Source organism: Adelges cooleyi, unplaced genomic scaffold, assembly GCF_023614345.1.
Source record: "Adelges cooleyi isolate 19-005CV unplaced genomic scaffold, UGA_ACOO_1.1 ACOO_flye_CR_arks_rails_tigmint_CR_PRNA_9, whole genome shotgun sequence".
Classification (NCBI taxonomy): domain Eukaryota; kingdom Metazoa; phylum Arthropoda; class Insecta; order Hemiptera; family Adelgidae; genus Adelges; species Adelges cooleyi.
The window spans coordinates 248242-266951 of record NW_026096579.1 but is presented as its reverse complement, the minus strand read 5'-3'; the positions used below and the strand labels follow the sequence as shown (position 1 = coordinate 266951).

General features: G+C 35.1%; 1 protein-coding gene across 2 annotated transcripts in view; it reads left to right on the top strand.

Annotated features, from left to right (window-relative positions):
* Window positions 1-513: 513 nt before the first annotated feature.
* LOC126846163 (vesicular glutamate transporter 1) overlaps window positions 514-18710 on the top strand; it is a 42407-nt gene continuing 24210 nt past the window's right edge. The window contains exons 1-2 of one of the 2 annotated variants that reach the window (XM_050585378.1): window positions 514-615; window positions 2398-2504. In XM_050585378.1, the coding sequence (XP_050441335.1) occupies window positions 2440-2504 (65 nt within the window). In that variant the 5' untranslated portion in view covers window positions 514-615; window positions 2398-2439. Of the gene's footprint in view, window positions 651-2397; window positions 2505-18710 lie in introns of both variants that reach the window. The other variant, XM_050585379.1, reaches the window with a different exon arrangement.

Here is an 18710-nt window from a genome sequence, read left to right as displayed (position 1 = left end):
GTGGTGGTGGTGGTGGTTAAGTTCTGCGCAGTAGTCAACGGAAAATATTATCACTATTGTACACTACCTACACTGCCGTTTGCAATGTAATACGATTTTCCGTAGCGTTATTATTTCGCCCTACACATAAAGCATATATATATATATATATATATATATGATATTATAAATTATATATATATATATATATATAGATATAATAATACAGTACAATGTCGTGTAATGTGTTATGCAGAAAGAGATATAAATGTATCGGTTTGGTGCCGCCGTTTTCCGCACGACTACCGTTTCGGGCCGGTCGACCGCTCGCCCGCCCACGCGGCGTCGGCGTGTAGCCATTTTCGCTGGGCACCTGCCAGGTGTAGCCGGGGGCCGGGGGCCGGGGGGGGGGGCGCGGGCCCTCGGCGGTGGGCGAGCTGCCGCCCGATTGGCCGGCCCCGCGGCGTCCGGGCCAACCGCGTGCACCGGCCTGGGGCCCGCGGACGCCGGCGCCCTGGCGCTGCCCGCCCGGCCCGGCGTCTCGGCTTTCCCGGGGATTTTCCGCGACCGCCCGGTTGTCCGCCGCTCGGCCGCCGTTGCGCCAACCGAACGGATACGCGCTCCGCCGGACAAATGGTACGTACACAGACAACAACGGTTTTTTATTTATGGTATTATAATGTTATATTATTATTATTATTATTATTATGATTTTCGCTTAAATTTCCCGCTTGGCTTTGATCTCAGTTTATTATTATATTATAAACTCATACGGTTTGGAATTTATAAAATGTATGCTTAAGAACAGTGTTGGCTTACTTGATACAGCTTTTTCAAAAATCGACAGTTACTTGTACCGTCTGAAAGTCTTGAACTTTATCTGCGTCGCCTGGACGAGTTTTTTTTTAACAACGCAATTTGTTTAAATAAAAAGTAAAAAAAAATTGTCAAGCACTCATTTTGGTTTTAACTATAAATCTATGGTGTTTTTTCTCGAAAATTGCTTTACAATTTTTTTTTTCATAGACAAACAAATTTGTTTTTATCGGTGTCAAGAATGCAGCGATAGTCTGGTAAATTAATCAACTACTAAAAAGGAATCCTAATTACTGAACTAATAATTACACATCACCGTTTGACCTGTAGATTAAAAATTTGCAAAAAAAATTGTCTATGCCTAACTCTTTAATAATTAGGGGGTATAACGTACTCCTCTTAAGCATCAATTTATGATTTGGAACATTAATTTAAGTATATGCTTAAAACTTATGTAATCGTTAAAATAGAACAAGAATTTGGTAACAAATGTCTTTATAATTGATGCAAACCGATAATTTTTTCAGCGCTAAATTTACATGCATCTTTTTAAACAATTTTAGTTGTTACTCTAATATATTTATTATAATATTACATATTTTCAAGACTTGAGGGTAATCGGCTCAATTAGTTTTTATAAATCCGGATTTTAGAGGCATTACAGTAAATCCAAGAACATGCCATCAACGCTTTTTCCCATCATAAGGTTCAAAAACGAAAATGTTTTCTTTGCATAGTTTTTTTTTGGGGTGTAATTATTCGATTTTTCTGTCTGGAAATTCAACCGGAACTTGTAGGTTGTAACTTTCATACTTGCAGACCTTAAGTCGTAGAATTACATCTAAAAAAGGGATAATATATAAAGAAAGCATTTCCATTTTCAAACCTTATGACCGCAGAATGTGTTGATGACATTTGCTCGAATTTTCACTGATCCGACAATTTCTTTAAGTCTTGAAAATGTGTAATAAAATAGATAATAGTAATATTGTTAAACAATGAGTTTAAAAGAAATGCTGAAAGAATAATGGTCGTTTGCACCAATTAAATTAAGAAGTAAATTACATAATTTTCGACATTTATTTTTATTCCCATTATAAGCTACCTAATTTTTAATTAATTTTAGACTTATATTTTTAATTATTGTTGGCGCTAAGTGCTAACGGTTATAATTGGTTTGATTCAATGTTTTATTTTTCAAACATTTTTTTACTGTAGACATTTTGAAACAGTTACCATTTACTCAATATGTTGGATACAGAACATTTTGTAGCTGCAGGTCGACTTTGAAATATTTTGTTGGGATATTGCACATACTTTTTTTTTTAAGCTGACCGAACAAGGTATGAAGTTTTTTTGTTTCCGGAGGGGGTAGAGTGTGCTATAAAAAACGAGCACAATATTACCTCAGACATGTCTTACGCTGATGGAAATCAAATAAACCAATTTATAACCAGTAGTCGCCATATCCCAATAATACATTTTTTTTTAAACAACCAGATTTTTAAAAAAAAAAAAACTATACATTTAGGCTAATAATTACTGAAGTACTTATGTAAAAACAATTACAAATTTTAATATTATGGACTTACCTTGTTTCAGTATGGATAACAAAATACACACTCTAGCCCAGAGAACATCGTCATGGCACCGACGTTGCCAGAGTGGGCTTGCATGGTCAAGAACAAAGTCCTTCGACTGTTCCAGGAGTAAGTTTTCGAATTCATTTTAGCCGTTAGCCCTACACATTGAAGTATACAAAGTAAAATTAAGAATTTTTATAAGATGACTATTTGGGTTTTAGAACGGAATTTTACTCACAGTATTATTATTGTTTGCTATACATTAAGTATTATGGAAACAATGTTAGTTTGAGTACTACATAATGTAATTGTTAAAATCAATAAAGTATCTATAAAGTTCTTACAACCTGTTCTCTTACATGGCTAAGTATCATAATGAAAATTTGGCAAAGAGTTACAGGAAAGTAACATGCGATTTAACGGAGAGTTATGACTATAATTTTGCGTTTGAGTAGTAAGTAAATTAAACATAGATGGTGTTCTTAAATTTGAACATTTACGGGCAATCAATTAATTGTTATTTAATGGATTATAAATCCGAGCAAAACGTTATAATATTTTCTCCGTGAGGTTTCTAATTATTGATTTGTCCACTTTGAAATGGATACTAGCCGGTAAATGCGCACTCCAGGATAGACCGTCGCTAGTTTAAAATATCATGTTGTAGTAGTCGAGAAAAATCAAAAAAAAAAATCGTCTCATCTCAGCTGGCAACTCAATTAAATATAATCCCTTTCTGCAATTTACACGGGCCTCGATTGCAATATATTATACGCTCAGTGTAAGCCACGTTGAAATAGTTTTAGAGAGAACTGTTTTATCAGCCAAATGCAGCCGACCTCGCCCCAAACGGGGCTTATTGCAATAAAACGCGGATTTCGTTACGATTGTTATGGCGTGTACGGTTTTAGTCGTCTGATATCAACACCACCACACACAGTCGCCGGTTTAGCTGTCAAACTACCCCAAAAAAAAGGTGTTTAACTGAAAAGTTCAAAAACGTTTTTTTGTTTCAAGTTATTTGGACGAAATTGTTTTTAAATATTATCTGATGCATTTATACCGTCCTAGTGATCCTTATTTTATATGGGTTTTTGTACGTTGTAACTTGCACGCTTTTGAGTGTATTTATTTTGTTAACCCGACAAAATCAAATTCTATGATAATAATATCATATCATAGCTTTGCGATATTTTTTAATGACCTCATAAACTCATTACAGCACTTCATACTAGCAGACAACAACAGTAGTTGTCCTATAAAAATGAAAACTTATAGCTTGTCACAGTCAAACGGGTAAGTTTTTAACAAAATGTTGGTACACAAAAATGTTGTATACTATAAAGTTGGTTTTATGGTTATCGTTTAATTGTTATTGTATTTTTATGACCAAATACTATTATATTTCGTCACATTTATAATATTATATTTTATACGTGGAAAACTCAATTATGTTTTTTTCTAGAAAATTCAGCAACATTTTTTTTCTCCCTTGAACTAACTTTATAATTGAAATAGTGCAATAAAACGAACGGTTTTTCTTTTGCAGCAGTCGTTTCATTTGGGGACAATAAATTAGTTAATATTAGTCGAAGATGTAATGTAACAGAGATTTATATATCTCTATATTTTGTCTCTATCTCTATTTATGTCTGCGTAGACATAGCGGTGATATATAGTAGACAATAGATACGAATTAAATAGAATATTAGTTATTTATTTTCAACGTTGTTAAATATTTGTCTTCTGATAGTGTTTTCTATAACTGTGTTGCTGTTGGAACCGAAAAATATCCTCATCATTCTTGTCAACGGACAGCAAGTCGATGAAAAGTTTGTTCGGCGACACTTAAATAAATCTTCCAAGCCGATTTCTCGTTTCCCCTGTAGTTCTAAACACAAAAAGATTTTCGTTCACCTTCTAAATAAAAAAAAATGTGAGTTTTGCCCATCTGTAAATGGTATTCGTGTCCCAACGATTATATAGGTTGTATAGGTACCATTATGATGATTACACACCACCGGATATAATATTATAATAATTAGGTGGATTTTTCGAAATTGATTTTTATACAGAAAAAAATATCAGCTCAGTTACTTGAGATAATTACACCATAGTAGGTAGCACAAAACATGATGTACAATCATAATGCTATTCACCGTTAATGAGCAAATCGCATGATAGTGTTATTGTTTAGTTTCAGGTGTTTTCAAATACCTGTTGACTGCAGCTGAATCACTCACACAAAGCAACCCTGAAATTGACTACGGTCAAAGTATAATTTTGCCTTTTGTTTAGGGGTTTTCCTTAATAAAAAGATTAACTATTGATTTAAAAAAAATAATGTATATACTATGACTTATACAATTTTATCATACTAGATCTACCGTAGTAAAATATTCAGAGCTTTAGTCCTAAAATTTTACTTGAAAAAAAAAAATAAAGAAACCGTTTCCACGCCTTTTAGGAGAAAGGTTTTATGATGGTTTTTTGGTTTGTCAAAGTTTGTGGGTTGTGCTTTGACTGAGGAAAATTCTATAAAAATTTAATATTATATTTGACTATTGTTAAAAAAACGTATAGAATATTAAGTTGAAAAATATATAGATATGTACATTTTTTTGGTGTTTTCTCGATTTTGAAGTAGGAAGGGGTGAATTTTTAAATTTTCGGTCTACTAAAGAACCTTTCAGCAGGTAATATTTCTGATTTAAAGAGTTGCTATGCAAAGAAATTGGGTCACAGAAAAAATAGTTATCGTGACAAAAAAAATAACACATTGTAATACCTTCTCAGCTAACGCATTGAAGCCAAAAAAAAAATGAACATCTGTAATGTTATCATCATCAACCGTCGTTAATAAACTACTTGTTATCAGTATTTCTTATCAGTTTACGTTATTATTGTATACAATAGCGTGTACAATATTTTCGTCACTATAATTTGGCCCTACTGCATTAGATTTAACCCAATCAAAAATCGTTATTTGAAAATCTATTGTTTTACTATAAAGTGCACAATATGGTTCTATTTAATCTGTGATAACAATTTAATTGTTTTAACTCAGTACAAATACAATGGTCGACATTGCCGATTAATTATTTCACTTTTACTTTCAGAATAATAATCTTTAGCAGTGTTTTTAAATCGATTAGATCTCGTCATTCGTCTTATTAATAATATATTTTTTGAACTTTTCTTTTCTACGAAACAATGTTTACACGGTGTGTCACAAAACGAGCAACGCTGCACACATAATATAACATATTATTATTATTCGTGTCTCCGTGCACGGAACGATATTGTTTCCCCTAAACTCGTTGTGTCATTAATATGAAAAAAAACCCCTTTACAATTACGTTTATTGCTTTGCCGGATGCTTTTAGCTGACGTCCATTAGTCTCTCGGTGGCACAAAACTTTTCATATCCGCGCCATTAGTGTCATTCATAACTTTTATGTCGTTCGACACACGTCGACGGGAAAAAATAAAAGAAACGAGTTGCCAACAAATAGATGACAGCCGCGACGGGTTTCGCTATAAATGAGCAGAACACCAGAAATCACGGTACAGAGTAAAATAACAAGGCTTGACGGTAGTACTTATAATGTAATATGTGCCCACCTATGCATTTTATGTTATCAAATCATTTTTATCATATATCTGTGATAACAGTCAATAAATTCAGCGACGCTCAGTTCTGAAACAATAATTTCTCTTAAGAGGGCGTCGCGCCGCCCATTTTTAAGGAGTAAAGTATAGGCAATTTTTTACAAAATCTCAATTTAAAGGTTAAACTGTGACGTGTAATAACTAGTTAGTTCAATAACTAGGACTCTATTTTGGTAGTTTATTTTTTTTTTTGGACTATCACAGCATCCTTGAAAGCGATTTAAAAATGTTTTTTCATCTCTACATGTTTAAGCAGACTGAAAATAACTCGCTTCACTTTGGTTTTAGAGTAAAAGCACCCATTATAAAATTAAAAGAGAACAATATTCCAGAGTGCGTTTTTTCATTATTCCAAGTATAACGCTCAATACATAGTTTAGAAATAACGACTGTTATTGGCACCGTCTTGCCCTCTGGAATATTGTTCTCTTTTAATTCTATAATGGGTGCTTTAACTCTAAAACCAAAATTAAGCGAGTTATTTTCACTCTGCTTAAACATGTTTTTACCACTGAAAATCACCGGTGCGACGCCCTCTTAAAGAAATTTTGTTTTCCACCAGAGGTTACTCTGTGATGAAGTGGATGTGGTGGGGATGGGATGGTGATAAGGGGAAAACGATAATTCCTCGATAACTGATAGAGATTGTGGATAAGAGAATCAGCTGTTGAGAAATTATCGACGAGTTATAGAAAATAAGCCTATAACTACAAGGTCTGACTGTTTTGCTTGACATTAAAAAACGATTCGCCGAGGTTTAAGATAGGTGTTAAAAAATATTTGCTTATAAAAGTGTTCCTTCGGTGAAATATGACAAAGTGAAATGTCTGGTTTTATCTATTATTAATTAATACGATGATCATATTAAACAGTTTTGAAAGTACTTATCGGCGTATCAATAATACTTACATTAGGTATGTTAACATTGGATTTTTTTTTTGTTGAAAAGACAAGACGTACAAGGGTGTCTAATAGTTGCTCGGTAATACATATAGTACATAAGTATTTTCGTTGTTTTGGTTTATTATAAGTTCTCAATTGTATAATATTTTTGGGGAAAAAAGCAAGCTGATGCCCAACCGTGAAACTCATTTAGTTCACAATAATAGATAGGGTGGGGAAAAAAAGAAAAATTTATCTGTACGTTTGTATAATATATATGTGTGTGTGTTAAATGAAAAGGTATAAATACCAGGCGGCAGACACTTTTAATATCGCACCGGTGAAAATAGGGTGTTAACTCATCTAGAAATTCGAGATAACGGGCACAAAAGATAAACTCCCTTTTGATTTTTATTATGAAAAACTTCACGCCACGTGTCAGACAGAACCGTTTGCATCAAACACTGTTGTGTAATATATTACTTTGCTTAAGCACCTTCATTTGTAAAAAATGTATTTTTTTATTTCTTGATATTGACAGTGATTTTTTTTCTGTCCATAATAATATAAAGTATGCCATATAAAACAACTTGTTATAACAATATTCCAGAAATATTACAGCATTGACATAACAGTTAACCTGAAAAGGGAAAATATAAATAATTTGTATTCTATTAAGTACCAGAATGTCGGAAAACATAAACGGTCGTTGCATATTATGACTGTGTTACTCGTTTGTTGACGTACAAAAGTACTTTTTATGTAATAAAATGTTTTTAATTATAATCTATTATGGCCTACACTAATCTTAACATCTCCAGTGATAACTCCTAACACTCTTGAAAAAAGCGAATTATAGGTTTAATATAAACAAATATGTATGTAATTGAAAATTGGACCAATACCAAGGGTAATAATTATTAGCCAAATTTTGAAATATTAATGTAAAAACCGTTCAACACTTTCCTTGGAGATAGACATTGAATCACGGGCATCTCTCACAAACAGCTGATTCTCTTATCATTTATCTCTAATCACCTGATTTTCTTATCAATAATTTTCTAGGAATTATCGATTTCCCATTATCACCGTCTCATCCCCACCTCGTTCACGCTTATATCATTATAATTTCCCTACCACCAATAAGTCGTATTCATGGCGAAATTCAAATCTATTTTTGTGTACTCCTAAATTAATTTTTAAACAGGACGGTTGCCGTTGTTTTACCCAGTTCGCCTCCGATGTTGTTATTTTAAAAATAGAAAATTCGAAACTTGGTCGTGTATATTGTTGATTTTTTTATTTAAGCGTATAACGTTCGAAGGGTTTTTTTTTTTTTGTAATTACATATTTCATTAGTCGTCGCTTTCTCATTAACGTGTCGAAGTGTTGGGTGTGAGGAAACAATATGGGCGGCGCGATAAATCTTTATTCGCCGAATTCCGCTTTTGGGGGAAAAAACAAAACAAAATCGTCAGAGATTAAAGTATTCGACTGTTCCTTGTATAGTTTTCGGGGTTAATCTCGGTAAGTGTAGCTGCAAGAGAACATAAAAAAATAAATCGCCGTTTTACGCAAATCTCTTGTACTTGGGCCATCGCACCTCTTGCACGAGATAATTTCTCTCGGGAGAACTCCGGATAGGATTTGATTGTTTATTGTCATTTATTTTCCCAGTTCCGAGTAAGTAAACGTTTGTCGACCGTTCAGTTAAGTCTGGGCGGCGGTGCTACCCCATCCGTTTACACCTTTGGCTTATCGGTTTAATCTGCGAAATAGCCTCTTCGGTGTTGTCGGGGGAAAAAAAAAAAGAAAATACAAAGAACCCTTTTCGCGCGTAGCACCTTTGTCTCATGGTTAAATTACAGTGGTCCCTATCCTCTTGCTTCGGTTATTTCTTTTAAACGTTTCTGTCTAGAAATAAATTAACGCAAACGAAATCAGATAAAGTCCACGCCGGTGATGGTATCTCTAGCTCCGAGTATCTCTGGGTAAATTTTAAACAAGTATTTTAGTTAGGGTAAATTTCCACCGGAGGAAGGCATAGAACTCTTAAAACCGTGATGTACAGCTTAAAATACTAACTTAGACAGTTGTTCAATAGATGTTTGATAACATCTCATTGGTCACGCTGACCTGAGATTGTTCCAAGTTTTTTCTTACAGTTTCTCGCTACACGAAGACATATCGATTCGTACCGCGGGTCCAGACATAAAACTAAAAAAAAAAAAATTATGGAAACAACGTTGTTAAAAAAAATTAATTTACATTGTTAGCGTAGCTTGTCCATAAAGTAGCGTGTATCATTTTGGAACATTATTATTATTTTCTTTTCTTCGTTATCCTCGAACATTCTCCGGTTTCGTTTAATATTCAAGTCATTGCGATTCGGGCTATAAGTCATTGTCACCAAACCCCAAGGAGCAGCAGGAGGAGTTTTGATTAAGAGATACAGCGTTTAATGGACTGCGCCGCCGTTGTCGCTCCACTGGAACGCACCCCCCCTAAAAAAAAAAAGACATCCGAAATACTGATGACGACAATAACATTAACCGACCCTTTTAGGCTTATGTATAAGGAAATTACTGTCGAATTAACTTTCTATCCCAGACAAACTTTACACAATGAATAGAGCTTTAATGTAACGTTTTTCTTATTAAACTTTTTCACAAACGCGGACGAGTCAGAGTCTTGGCATGCTTTTTTTTTTTTTAATTTATATTGAATAGAATGAACAAAAATAGATCTTTTTTTGTTTTGTAAATTCAGAATAGAATATATTATAGATCAGAGTAGATAGATAGCAGTTCGATAGCCGTACACCACCAATGTAACACATTTCAGTGTTGGTACAATTTAGTTGAACTTTAGTCCCGAATATTTGTTTTTCGTTCAATACGGCAAGGATACATACGAGTTCTAAATCCTGACAAATTTCATCTAAAAGGTCTTAAAATTTGTGATTTATAGAGTAGCTACTCGATGGGATTATGGTCTAGTATTAAAAAAAAAATGTACAGCGCATACAGACATAAAAAACCACACCACAGTAAAACCAAATAGCCTCTCAGCTCCGTAACGCAGCTGAGAAAAGGAAAATGACAAATGAGAAACATTCGGTATAAATAGAGCTGTTATTCTTTAGTATATTGTTATCGATTTTACATGGCATAACGGACAATATTTCTTGTCTGGCATAATATCATTTTGCCACAATGTACACTGGAGCCTTTGCCTTTGCAAGGGGCAGCAAACGGCAGCCACGGTGGAACGACCCGGCGAGGGTTTGTCGGCTTTTATATGGACCTTTTTCTTGGCGCCCGGTCCGAATATCTGTCTGGCGCCACCGAGACCGCCGCCTGTCCCATTGCCTCTCTAGTTCTCTCTTTATGCGCGTATCGCACACCACAGCCCGGACTTTTATGAAACGTTTTCGATTAAAACCCGTTGTTTTATTTCCAACCCCAAATCGGCATCGCACTATATTCAACTTACAATTTAAATCTAAGTAAAAAAAGTCCTGATTGAAAATGGTCAGGGTGAATCGTTTAGGACGTAAGACACTCGTTTTTTTAATTGTCTTCTTGAAATAATAATAATATTGTTGTTTTGCGGTTTTCCTTTTCGGAGTCACTTTGGTTTGACTGTTATTTTACAATAATATTAGACAACAGCAAAATATACGACGAAAAAGAATATGTAACATTATTAGATAAGAGATAATTGATAAGAGACAGAATATAAGTGATAAGAGATAACATATTTATGATTAAATGTTTTTCCGGGGAGCGGAGAAGATAACTAGGGTTTTTCTTAAAGAAAATTGTCCTATAATAGATGTACGCCTACATAACAAACGGGTTTATATAAAAATTATAACTGATGAACGATACAAGTGTATTTCTCCTACTTGGTATAATAAAATATACTAACAGTATCCGCATTAGCCGGCTATACGTGTATGTTTTTTTATTAAGATGAATTGTCTTAAAAGATTGTAAGTCTAAACGGGAAAGTAGGTTCAAACTAACAGTATCAGTGCGATATTGTAATTTGAAGTATAATAAACGCATAAAAAACCAACTACTCAAGCACATAAAACTGATGGTCGGTAAATATAATGTGATTGAGAAATAAACTATTCAAGCTCTGTAGGTCGCGTACCGATAACAAGTAATTTATCAATCACGATCGATGGTGATAACGTTACGGTTGTTTGATAACATTTCTTTGGTCACACCGACCTGAGATTATTGAAGTTTGTTTACACTTTTCGATTTTTTTCTTCTAGAGTGCACTATCTGGCTGTATATTTTTTCAATCTGTGTTGAAACTACTATTGCCACCCCCTGGTTTAGTAGTGGGGCATAAGTACCCCATGATCGCTAATGCTCGTACACGATGTTACAGTTACATCTTTCACGTGTTTTGGTCTTTGGGGACCAACCGGACGATTTCAATAATAATAATAATAATAATAATAATATACACCATCCCGTGTAGTGTATACCACTCGAGAACGACGGTGTATTATACGTTTAATCAACAAGTTGATGGCCGCGGGCCGCCCGCCACCACCGGTAGTGTTTGTTCATGTAAATCCTCAACTCTCCCCCGACTTGTGCATCAGTAACATTAACAAAATACACACCAATATATATATATATGTATATTTATATATGCTCGATTGTTTCGCCAGGATATCCACCTACACCCGCACATCTTCGCTTCCATCGCCCTCTAGCCGCGGATCCGCTAACGGGGAAATCCCACATCAGTATTCCGGGCCGTCGAGAGCACTGATGTGTTTGCACAGGCAAATGAACCCCAGCCATCCATTTGCCATTATTATAATATATATATTTATTCGAGTGCCCGAATGAAAACATTGAAAAAATATATATATACCTATATAATATGCATAATCGATACGCGAAATCCTAAAACCGTATATAAATGGACCCGACCGGAGCTTGTGTGTGTACCTCTGTAAGTACGGTCGCGATTAAAAACTTTCGGGCTTAGGTTGGAAATTGATTTTACAAAAAAAAAAAACACCGTACGGATTAAAGTATTCAAAATTTTAATACTGCAGCGATAGTCGAAAAATGACGACGGACGTCTAACGAGAGAGTACTACATAGTGCACAATATTTGTTGTGCCTGTCGAGAGAGCATTGTTGTAAAAGCATGAATGAGACCATGGGAGGAAATTAAAAAATTAATTGAATTTGTTGAATTGCTCATAATATCCAATTGAACAGGTCATTTCAACACCAATCCCCGATTCTGTGGCATTGATAAATAATAAGACAGGCACAATCGATTAAAAGGTCTGATATTCACTTGCACTATCGGAAAGTACACATTTAAAATTGTATTTACTTATACATATTATGTATCTGTCCGAGTATAGTATTCATGATATTGATCATAAACATCAACCGAGGGCATCAATACAAAATCGGCGTTACCGAAGCGAATAAGGTAATTTTGTTGTACGGCCGCGGTTATGTCCTTTTGAAGTCGCTGTTATTATCATTATTATGTTTAATATTTTTTTTTTTGCTCATAATCGAAATAAGAGATTCACACACACACAGAGAGAGAGAGAGAGGTTATAAAAGGGATTCGACACGCATAATCTGTTGAGCGTGAAATGGGAAAACTTGATCCGATCGAATTTTATGCGATAACGGGTATATACCTGATAAGACGTGAACAGAGGGGAGGAAGGGCGACGGCGGAGGGTGGTTTTGAAGGGGCGATGGGGTAGGCCGACCAGGGACAGTACTACCAGCAACGCGGGCTCGGCACAAAAGGGGTATTAGCAATATATATGTATATATATATATATAGTGACTCGATGTGCTAAGCGCACTGCCGGCAAATCTCTTTGTAATTGTTTTAAGTCGGAAAAGGGCTTTTAGTCCTCTATTGTCTTGTGTCGACGATCGACAAAACCTAATGACGACGGACACGGTCCCAATCCATACACACACACAGTCTCTCATCACTATAGTGTACATGATTTGCAAATCGATAGACGGCTTCAAGAGTCAAATATACCACAATATATATATATACATAAACTTGATTGCGACGCATTTATATCGTGTGAAACCCTATTGACGGGGAAAAGCGGAGGGCCGGTAGTAGAAGTAGTGAGAACGTAGAAGGAAAGAAATGTACATCTATCGTTTAACTTTATGCGTTTTTTATTTCGGTTTTTGGGCGGGTGAAAACAAAAACCGCTCTCTGCTGCCCGACAAGTGATTTATACAAAATAATAATAATGTATAATACTATACCCGTAACGGTTTCGGCGCATGTTTTCGGTGTGATTTGCATAAATCCTACACGGCAGAGGGATGAAGTAATAATGTGTCTCGGCCGACTCGACACGATAAAGGCGGACCTCCTTTGATCTCCCTAAAGAGCGTTTATCGCGAACCGCAAATTTTCAAAACTAAAAAAAGTAACTCGAGGTTGTTTTTTTTTTGAAACGGGGTAAAGAGGGGTGGGGGAGATGAAAATGTTAGGAATGTCTATGGAAACATCTTGGCCAAAAATAGTGTCGGGGGTTGTTTGTACAGAATAGAGTCACTAAAGTTACTAGGCTAAAGAACCTTGTATTCGAAGCCTTTAAATACATTTAAGAAAAAAAATATATATAGAGACATTTTGTCACTATACAGTTAGACGGTGTAAATTGTTTGTGTAATTTTTCACATAAAATAATCGACAGTTTTAATTTTAATTGACTCTGGCATTGGTTGAAAATCAAATTTTTGTGTTTAACTAAGCTATGATTGTTATTATGTTTTAAAAGACTATATTTTTAAATAACAATTTAGTTGAATATTATTCAAATAACATTCTGTTGAACAATAATAGTGTAATTAAATACTATATTATTCAGTTATAAATAATAAATTATTACAAAGAGGTAATTTATTTTTAATTATTAGTAGGTACATAAACTTGTACAGCAATAATTGTAAAATAATTGATACAGGAAATCAAAATGTATTCCAAATTGTTAAATGTTGGTAGGTATTTAAGTAAACATTTTCCAGATCCAATGTGTCAATTAGGAGTTTACTGCAAAACAAACAAGGCAAATGTTAAATGCGATTTGTTTTGTAAAATCCTTTATGTGTTGTTATTAATTTCTTATCGTTTCAATGTCTTATAATTGAGAGTTTTTAATTAAAATTTATAGTTGTTGATTACGCATTGACGTTTTCCCCGTTTGCTTACAACTGTCCAGTGTCCTAATGTCATAAAAAAAATAAAATCAATTACGATAAGATCACATTGAGGAAACGTACTAGGCCTAAATTATTTTTTTTTTTTAGTCCATTTGGTAGACATTTTGACACTTTGCGTTGTAGTCTTACTTTGTGTGTGATTTTGCTGTTTTCGTTCCGCCCTCGAGGGCCTGCTGTCATTCTAAATGAGAGTTTATTATTATTATTATTACTACGGATGGACATGTACACGAGAAAATCTGCTTTACCGCACAGCAGTGTATCGTATAATATAATATTCGAAACTTTAGACAACGGTATCGGTTTTGTGCAGGCCACGAGGGCTGCTGTCGCTCATTAGAGAGAAACTCTGGTCTAAGCTTTGATCGACTACACGATGTCGGACCCTCAAAAATTCTCGCAATGTCATCGTCGCATGCGGGGTATAATATTCCATGCATCTCTATATTATAATATGTATAGTTGTAAGTATACATTATGCATATATCTTTGCCGGCACCACAACCCCCCGCAGAGCGACCAGCAAACTACAGTCCAAATCCCGTTCAATAGATAATATTACAATAAGTTTTGGGCAGATTGGTCAACTATAACAAAAACTTTAAGTTCAATTTTAACATTTTAATGTATTAGGTACTTTTAAATTTACAAAGGGTAAGTACACTTGTAATTTATTGTATTTAAAAATGCAATATGCCAAAACGAATCTTATAATTTGACATGACTAATTTTCCGAATTAATTGTAAACATTTTTTATAAAAACACTATTTTAATGTACCTATATTTTTTACTCAATTTAGTTGTTTAAATTGTGTGCTCCTAAATACCATCAGGTCCTCAAGATAAGTACTTACTTTCACGGTACATAAAAATAAAAAATATATAAACAATATAATATCCCCGGCGCTTAAGTCAAAAATATAAACTTTTCACGAATAACATCTAAACGTTCATAAATTCATTGTGAAAGTATTTGAATTTTTTCTTCGAGCAACTTAATGAATATTTTTATGGATTTTTTAACAGGATTAGGATTAGAGACACGAACTTTATAGTTTTTAAAATTTATATGAGATAAAACTATGATTAGTTTTTACACTTAGGTTGTACTTACAACTCATCAAATCGGTATTATCAATTGGCTATTTCAATGGTTTTTCAAGGTAACAATTTTTTTAAAATTCACTTGCCTAAATTTTGGTATTATTTGAATCATTTTTTTTCTTTTATTTCATCATATCATCGTATATTATTAACTATGAATGTATTTTGTCCATTCGTAATCATTTATTTATTGTTTGTTTGAACGTCTAAATAATAATTATAATAATAGATACAATTTGTATATTATTGAAGTTATTTTTTTTTAAAATAAACAAAAAACAATACCAAATTGATCAGTTTTTATATTTTATTGGCCGACCCCGTGTATTTGGGAGTTGAAGAAGAAATCAGTTTTTATTTATAAATAAATATTATATATTTATTTATAAATATTTATAAATATAGCTTTTTAAGATAATTTTTATGCTGTAATCAATATAATTATCTACTATTCGTCAAATTATACATTATTTATTATTATATCTGTTTACCGATCTTTTGCCTGATCAATTTGCCAATCTGTTAAATCGTCGCTGACATTAAAAAAACAAACAATCAATCGTTTTGGACGGGGATAAAGAGGAATTAACACTCCGCCCGCGGTACTGTATGCGATATTTTTTCTGAGTGAGTAAAAATTTAACGAGTGGGGACAAAACAAATAATAACGAAAATATTATTATCCTTTCTATATCCGCTTCGGGGAAAAACTTGGTTACAAAAAAAAAAACTATATCTATACAAATAAAATGAGCTAAATTCTTCTCGGGACCGGCGCATCGGTCTGCGGCATATAATAGGCGCCTCGTCCGGGTGAAGCCGTTGCCGTTGAATCGAATTAAACCGGAATTAGATATAATCTGACGGAATGAATGGGATTACGCGTGCATCGCTAATGGTCAGGCCCTGCAGCTAGTGTATGTACAGAAAAGTCTGTATAGATATAAATATATATATATATATATAAATACAGAGAGAAAAGGGTGGTGGTGGTGGTGGTGGTGGTATTGTGTGCGATGAAACGATGACGGAGCAAAGGAAAAGCCACGACGTGTGACGACAACGAGGGGAATATGATGTCGAAGGACCCTTTTTATTTTATTTTATTATTTTTTTTTGCGCCACCGTCGCAAACTACCGTACTGATTTATTTCTTCTTACGCTCTTTAAAAACGTCTCCTGAACTCCGGCGAAATATCCCAAGACAATGTGTTTTCTATTTATATGCACCGAAAAATTGTGTAAAAAATCCGACACGTAGACACACGTGTGCTCGAATTGCTTGTATTGGCACCGTTGTAGGCAAAACCATGGCAAAAGAGGAAACTGTTATTGTGTAAAGCACTGCACACATTGGGACGGCCGATAATATGTGTTTATTACAGTCGGTCGGCTTATGATGGATGCCGCGTTGATCGACAGCGCAATTACAGCTCTTCGGGTCGTGGAGCGCAAAGACCGCGGGAGTGCTAAGTAGGCCGATATTAAAGACGGGAGGCCGCGTTTGCCCGGGGAAAAAAAAAGGGTAGATTAAGGGTGGAAATCTCGTGTTTACACACTGCACGCCGTTTTTCTACACACAATACAGGAGACGATTATTCGAATATTGCCTCGTGCCCCGTGTAGTCGAGAGTTCTTACTGGCTTCGACTTGAAAATTAGTTTTTCCAAAACTGGTTGTCGGCCAGTGTACGTTTTCGGTGCGTTATTCTCGATTAATTTCAAATAGTAATAATGTCCGTTTGCGTCGTAAACCCCGTGACAAACACAGTCGTCGACGACTTTAAAACCATTGTCGGCGGCGGGTAAAGGGCGGAAACCCGGTAGAGAGAGTATATCCATTTAATCTTGCAAATCGGTTTAACGGGGGGTGTGAAGTGGATCATGACGAACCCCACCGCCCCGCCATCGTTTTATCGCAAATGCAATAGCACACGGTCCGTTGCCTTGTGCCGTACATCATAAACGACAATGTTTCACTGGCAAACGAAAATAACGTACAATATGACATCTCCGATGTGTTATTATTGTCGTGTTGGACTGGGAACGAATACTGATTCACATGAAAACGCAATAGAAATACCGCCCCCCCAAACATGGGATGGTAAAAATAGAGAAAATCAGCTGATAAGAGATAACACAATAGCGATAGTGATAATGGAAAGTGTTAATTGATAAGAAACATCAAAACTGATAAGAGATGAGAATATTGATAAAAAGTCTGATGAAAACGATAAGAAAACGTAACTGAGTGATCAAATAGGATTTTGTTTGCTTAAATTTTAATTTCTTTTACTGAAACATTCCGTATATTTTTTCCTGTAGAACAACGCAACCGTGTATAATATTATTAATACTTTTTTTTACTATTATTTTGAAACTTGAATTTATTTCTCCCTTTTTTTTCTTTTTTTTAGTACCTATTCTAAGTCTATTATGGCAACAATTGTGTTGAGGATTTAGGCCTTGGTCGAGTCGACCAGTGTTAGCGTAACCACAGATCAGATAAAACCAGACGGCGCACTTGGTCATTTACTGATAACTGAAACCTTCCTCAACTCGGTGTGACCACATTCTGGAAAAACGAAATTATTATACTAAACAAAATTTTGATCAAACATCGGCGATCATTTTAATAATAAATTTAGCAACGCTCATTTCCGAAACGATAATTTCTAATAAATATTTTCCAACGCTACTGTCAACCTACCGTGTTCCAGCGTGTTCATTGTGAATTCGATTTTATACCCAAAATAATATGATCGCTATAACGAACGCGTACGGGGCTTGTGTGTATTTAATTATAACAATTACGCGTAATATATTATATTAAACCGATGACTCGCCCGGTGAAAATCAAATCGGTCGGAACAAGTCCGGCTTCCGAGCAAGTACCCTACACCCCTGTAACAATACCGTATGATGTACTTAAGCGAAAACACACTGGCGGGCAGCTGTGGCGGCGGTTGCGGGCAAATTGAGTTAAAACGAATGCTTTGTTTGAAACACCGGGGATGGCAGCAAACGCTGCTCGTGTAGAACCAACGATGGGCGTACCCGTTTCAGATAAATGTAAATGAGGTTATGAAACATTTACCGGCTAAAGTAGAGTTGTGTGGGTAGCACGCACTGCACACAGAGGCTCCTAATGAAACCGAGAAGACCCGGAGACAAAGCGATGAAAATACCAAAAAAAAAAAATCCCTTCCACGGTAAAGGGTAGCTTTTCAATACTCTAAACGACGGGCTCCCGATCCGATCGTCTGCCTTCCCTACATTAATGCCATCAAACCGACTTAACGTTACAAGTCACTGAAAATCGGCCGGTACGACCCGAGTCGTGCATCTTTAGCACATAACGTTATCTAAACAATCACCGGGATCAACACATTATTCAAAA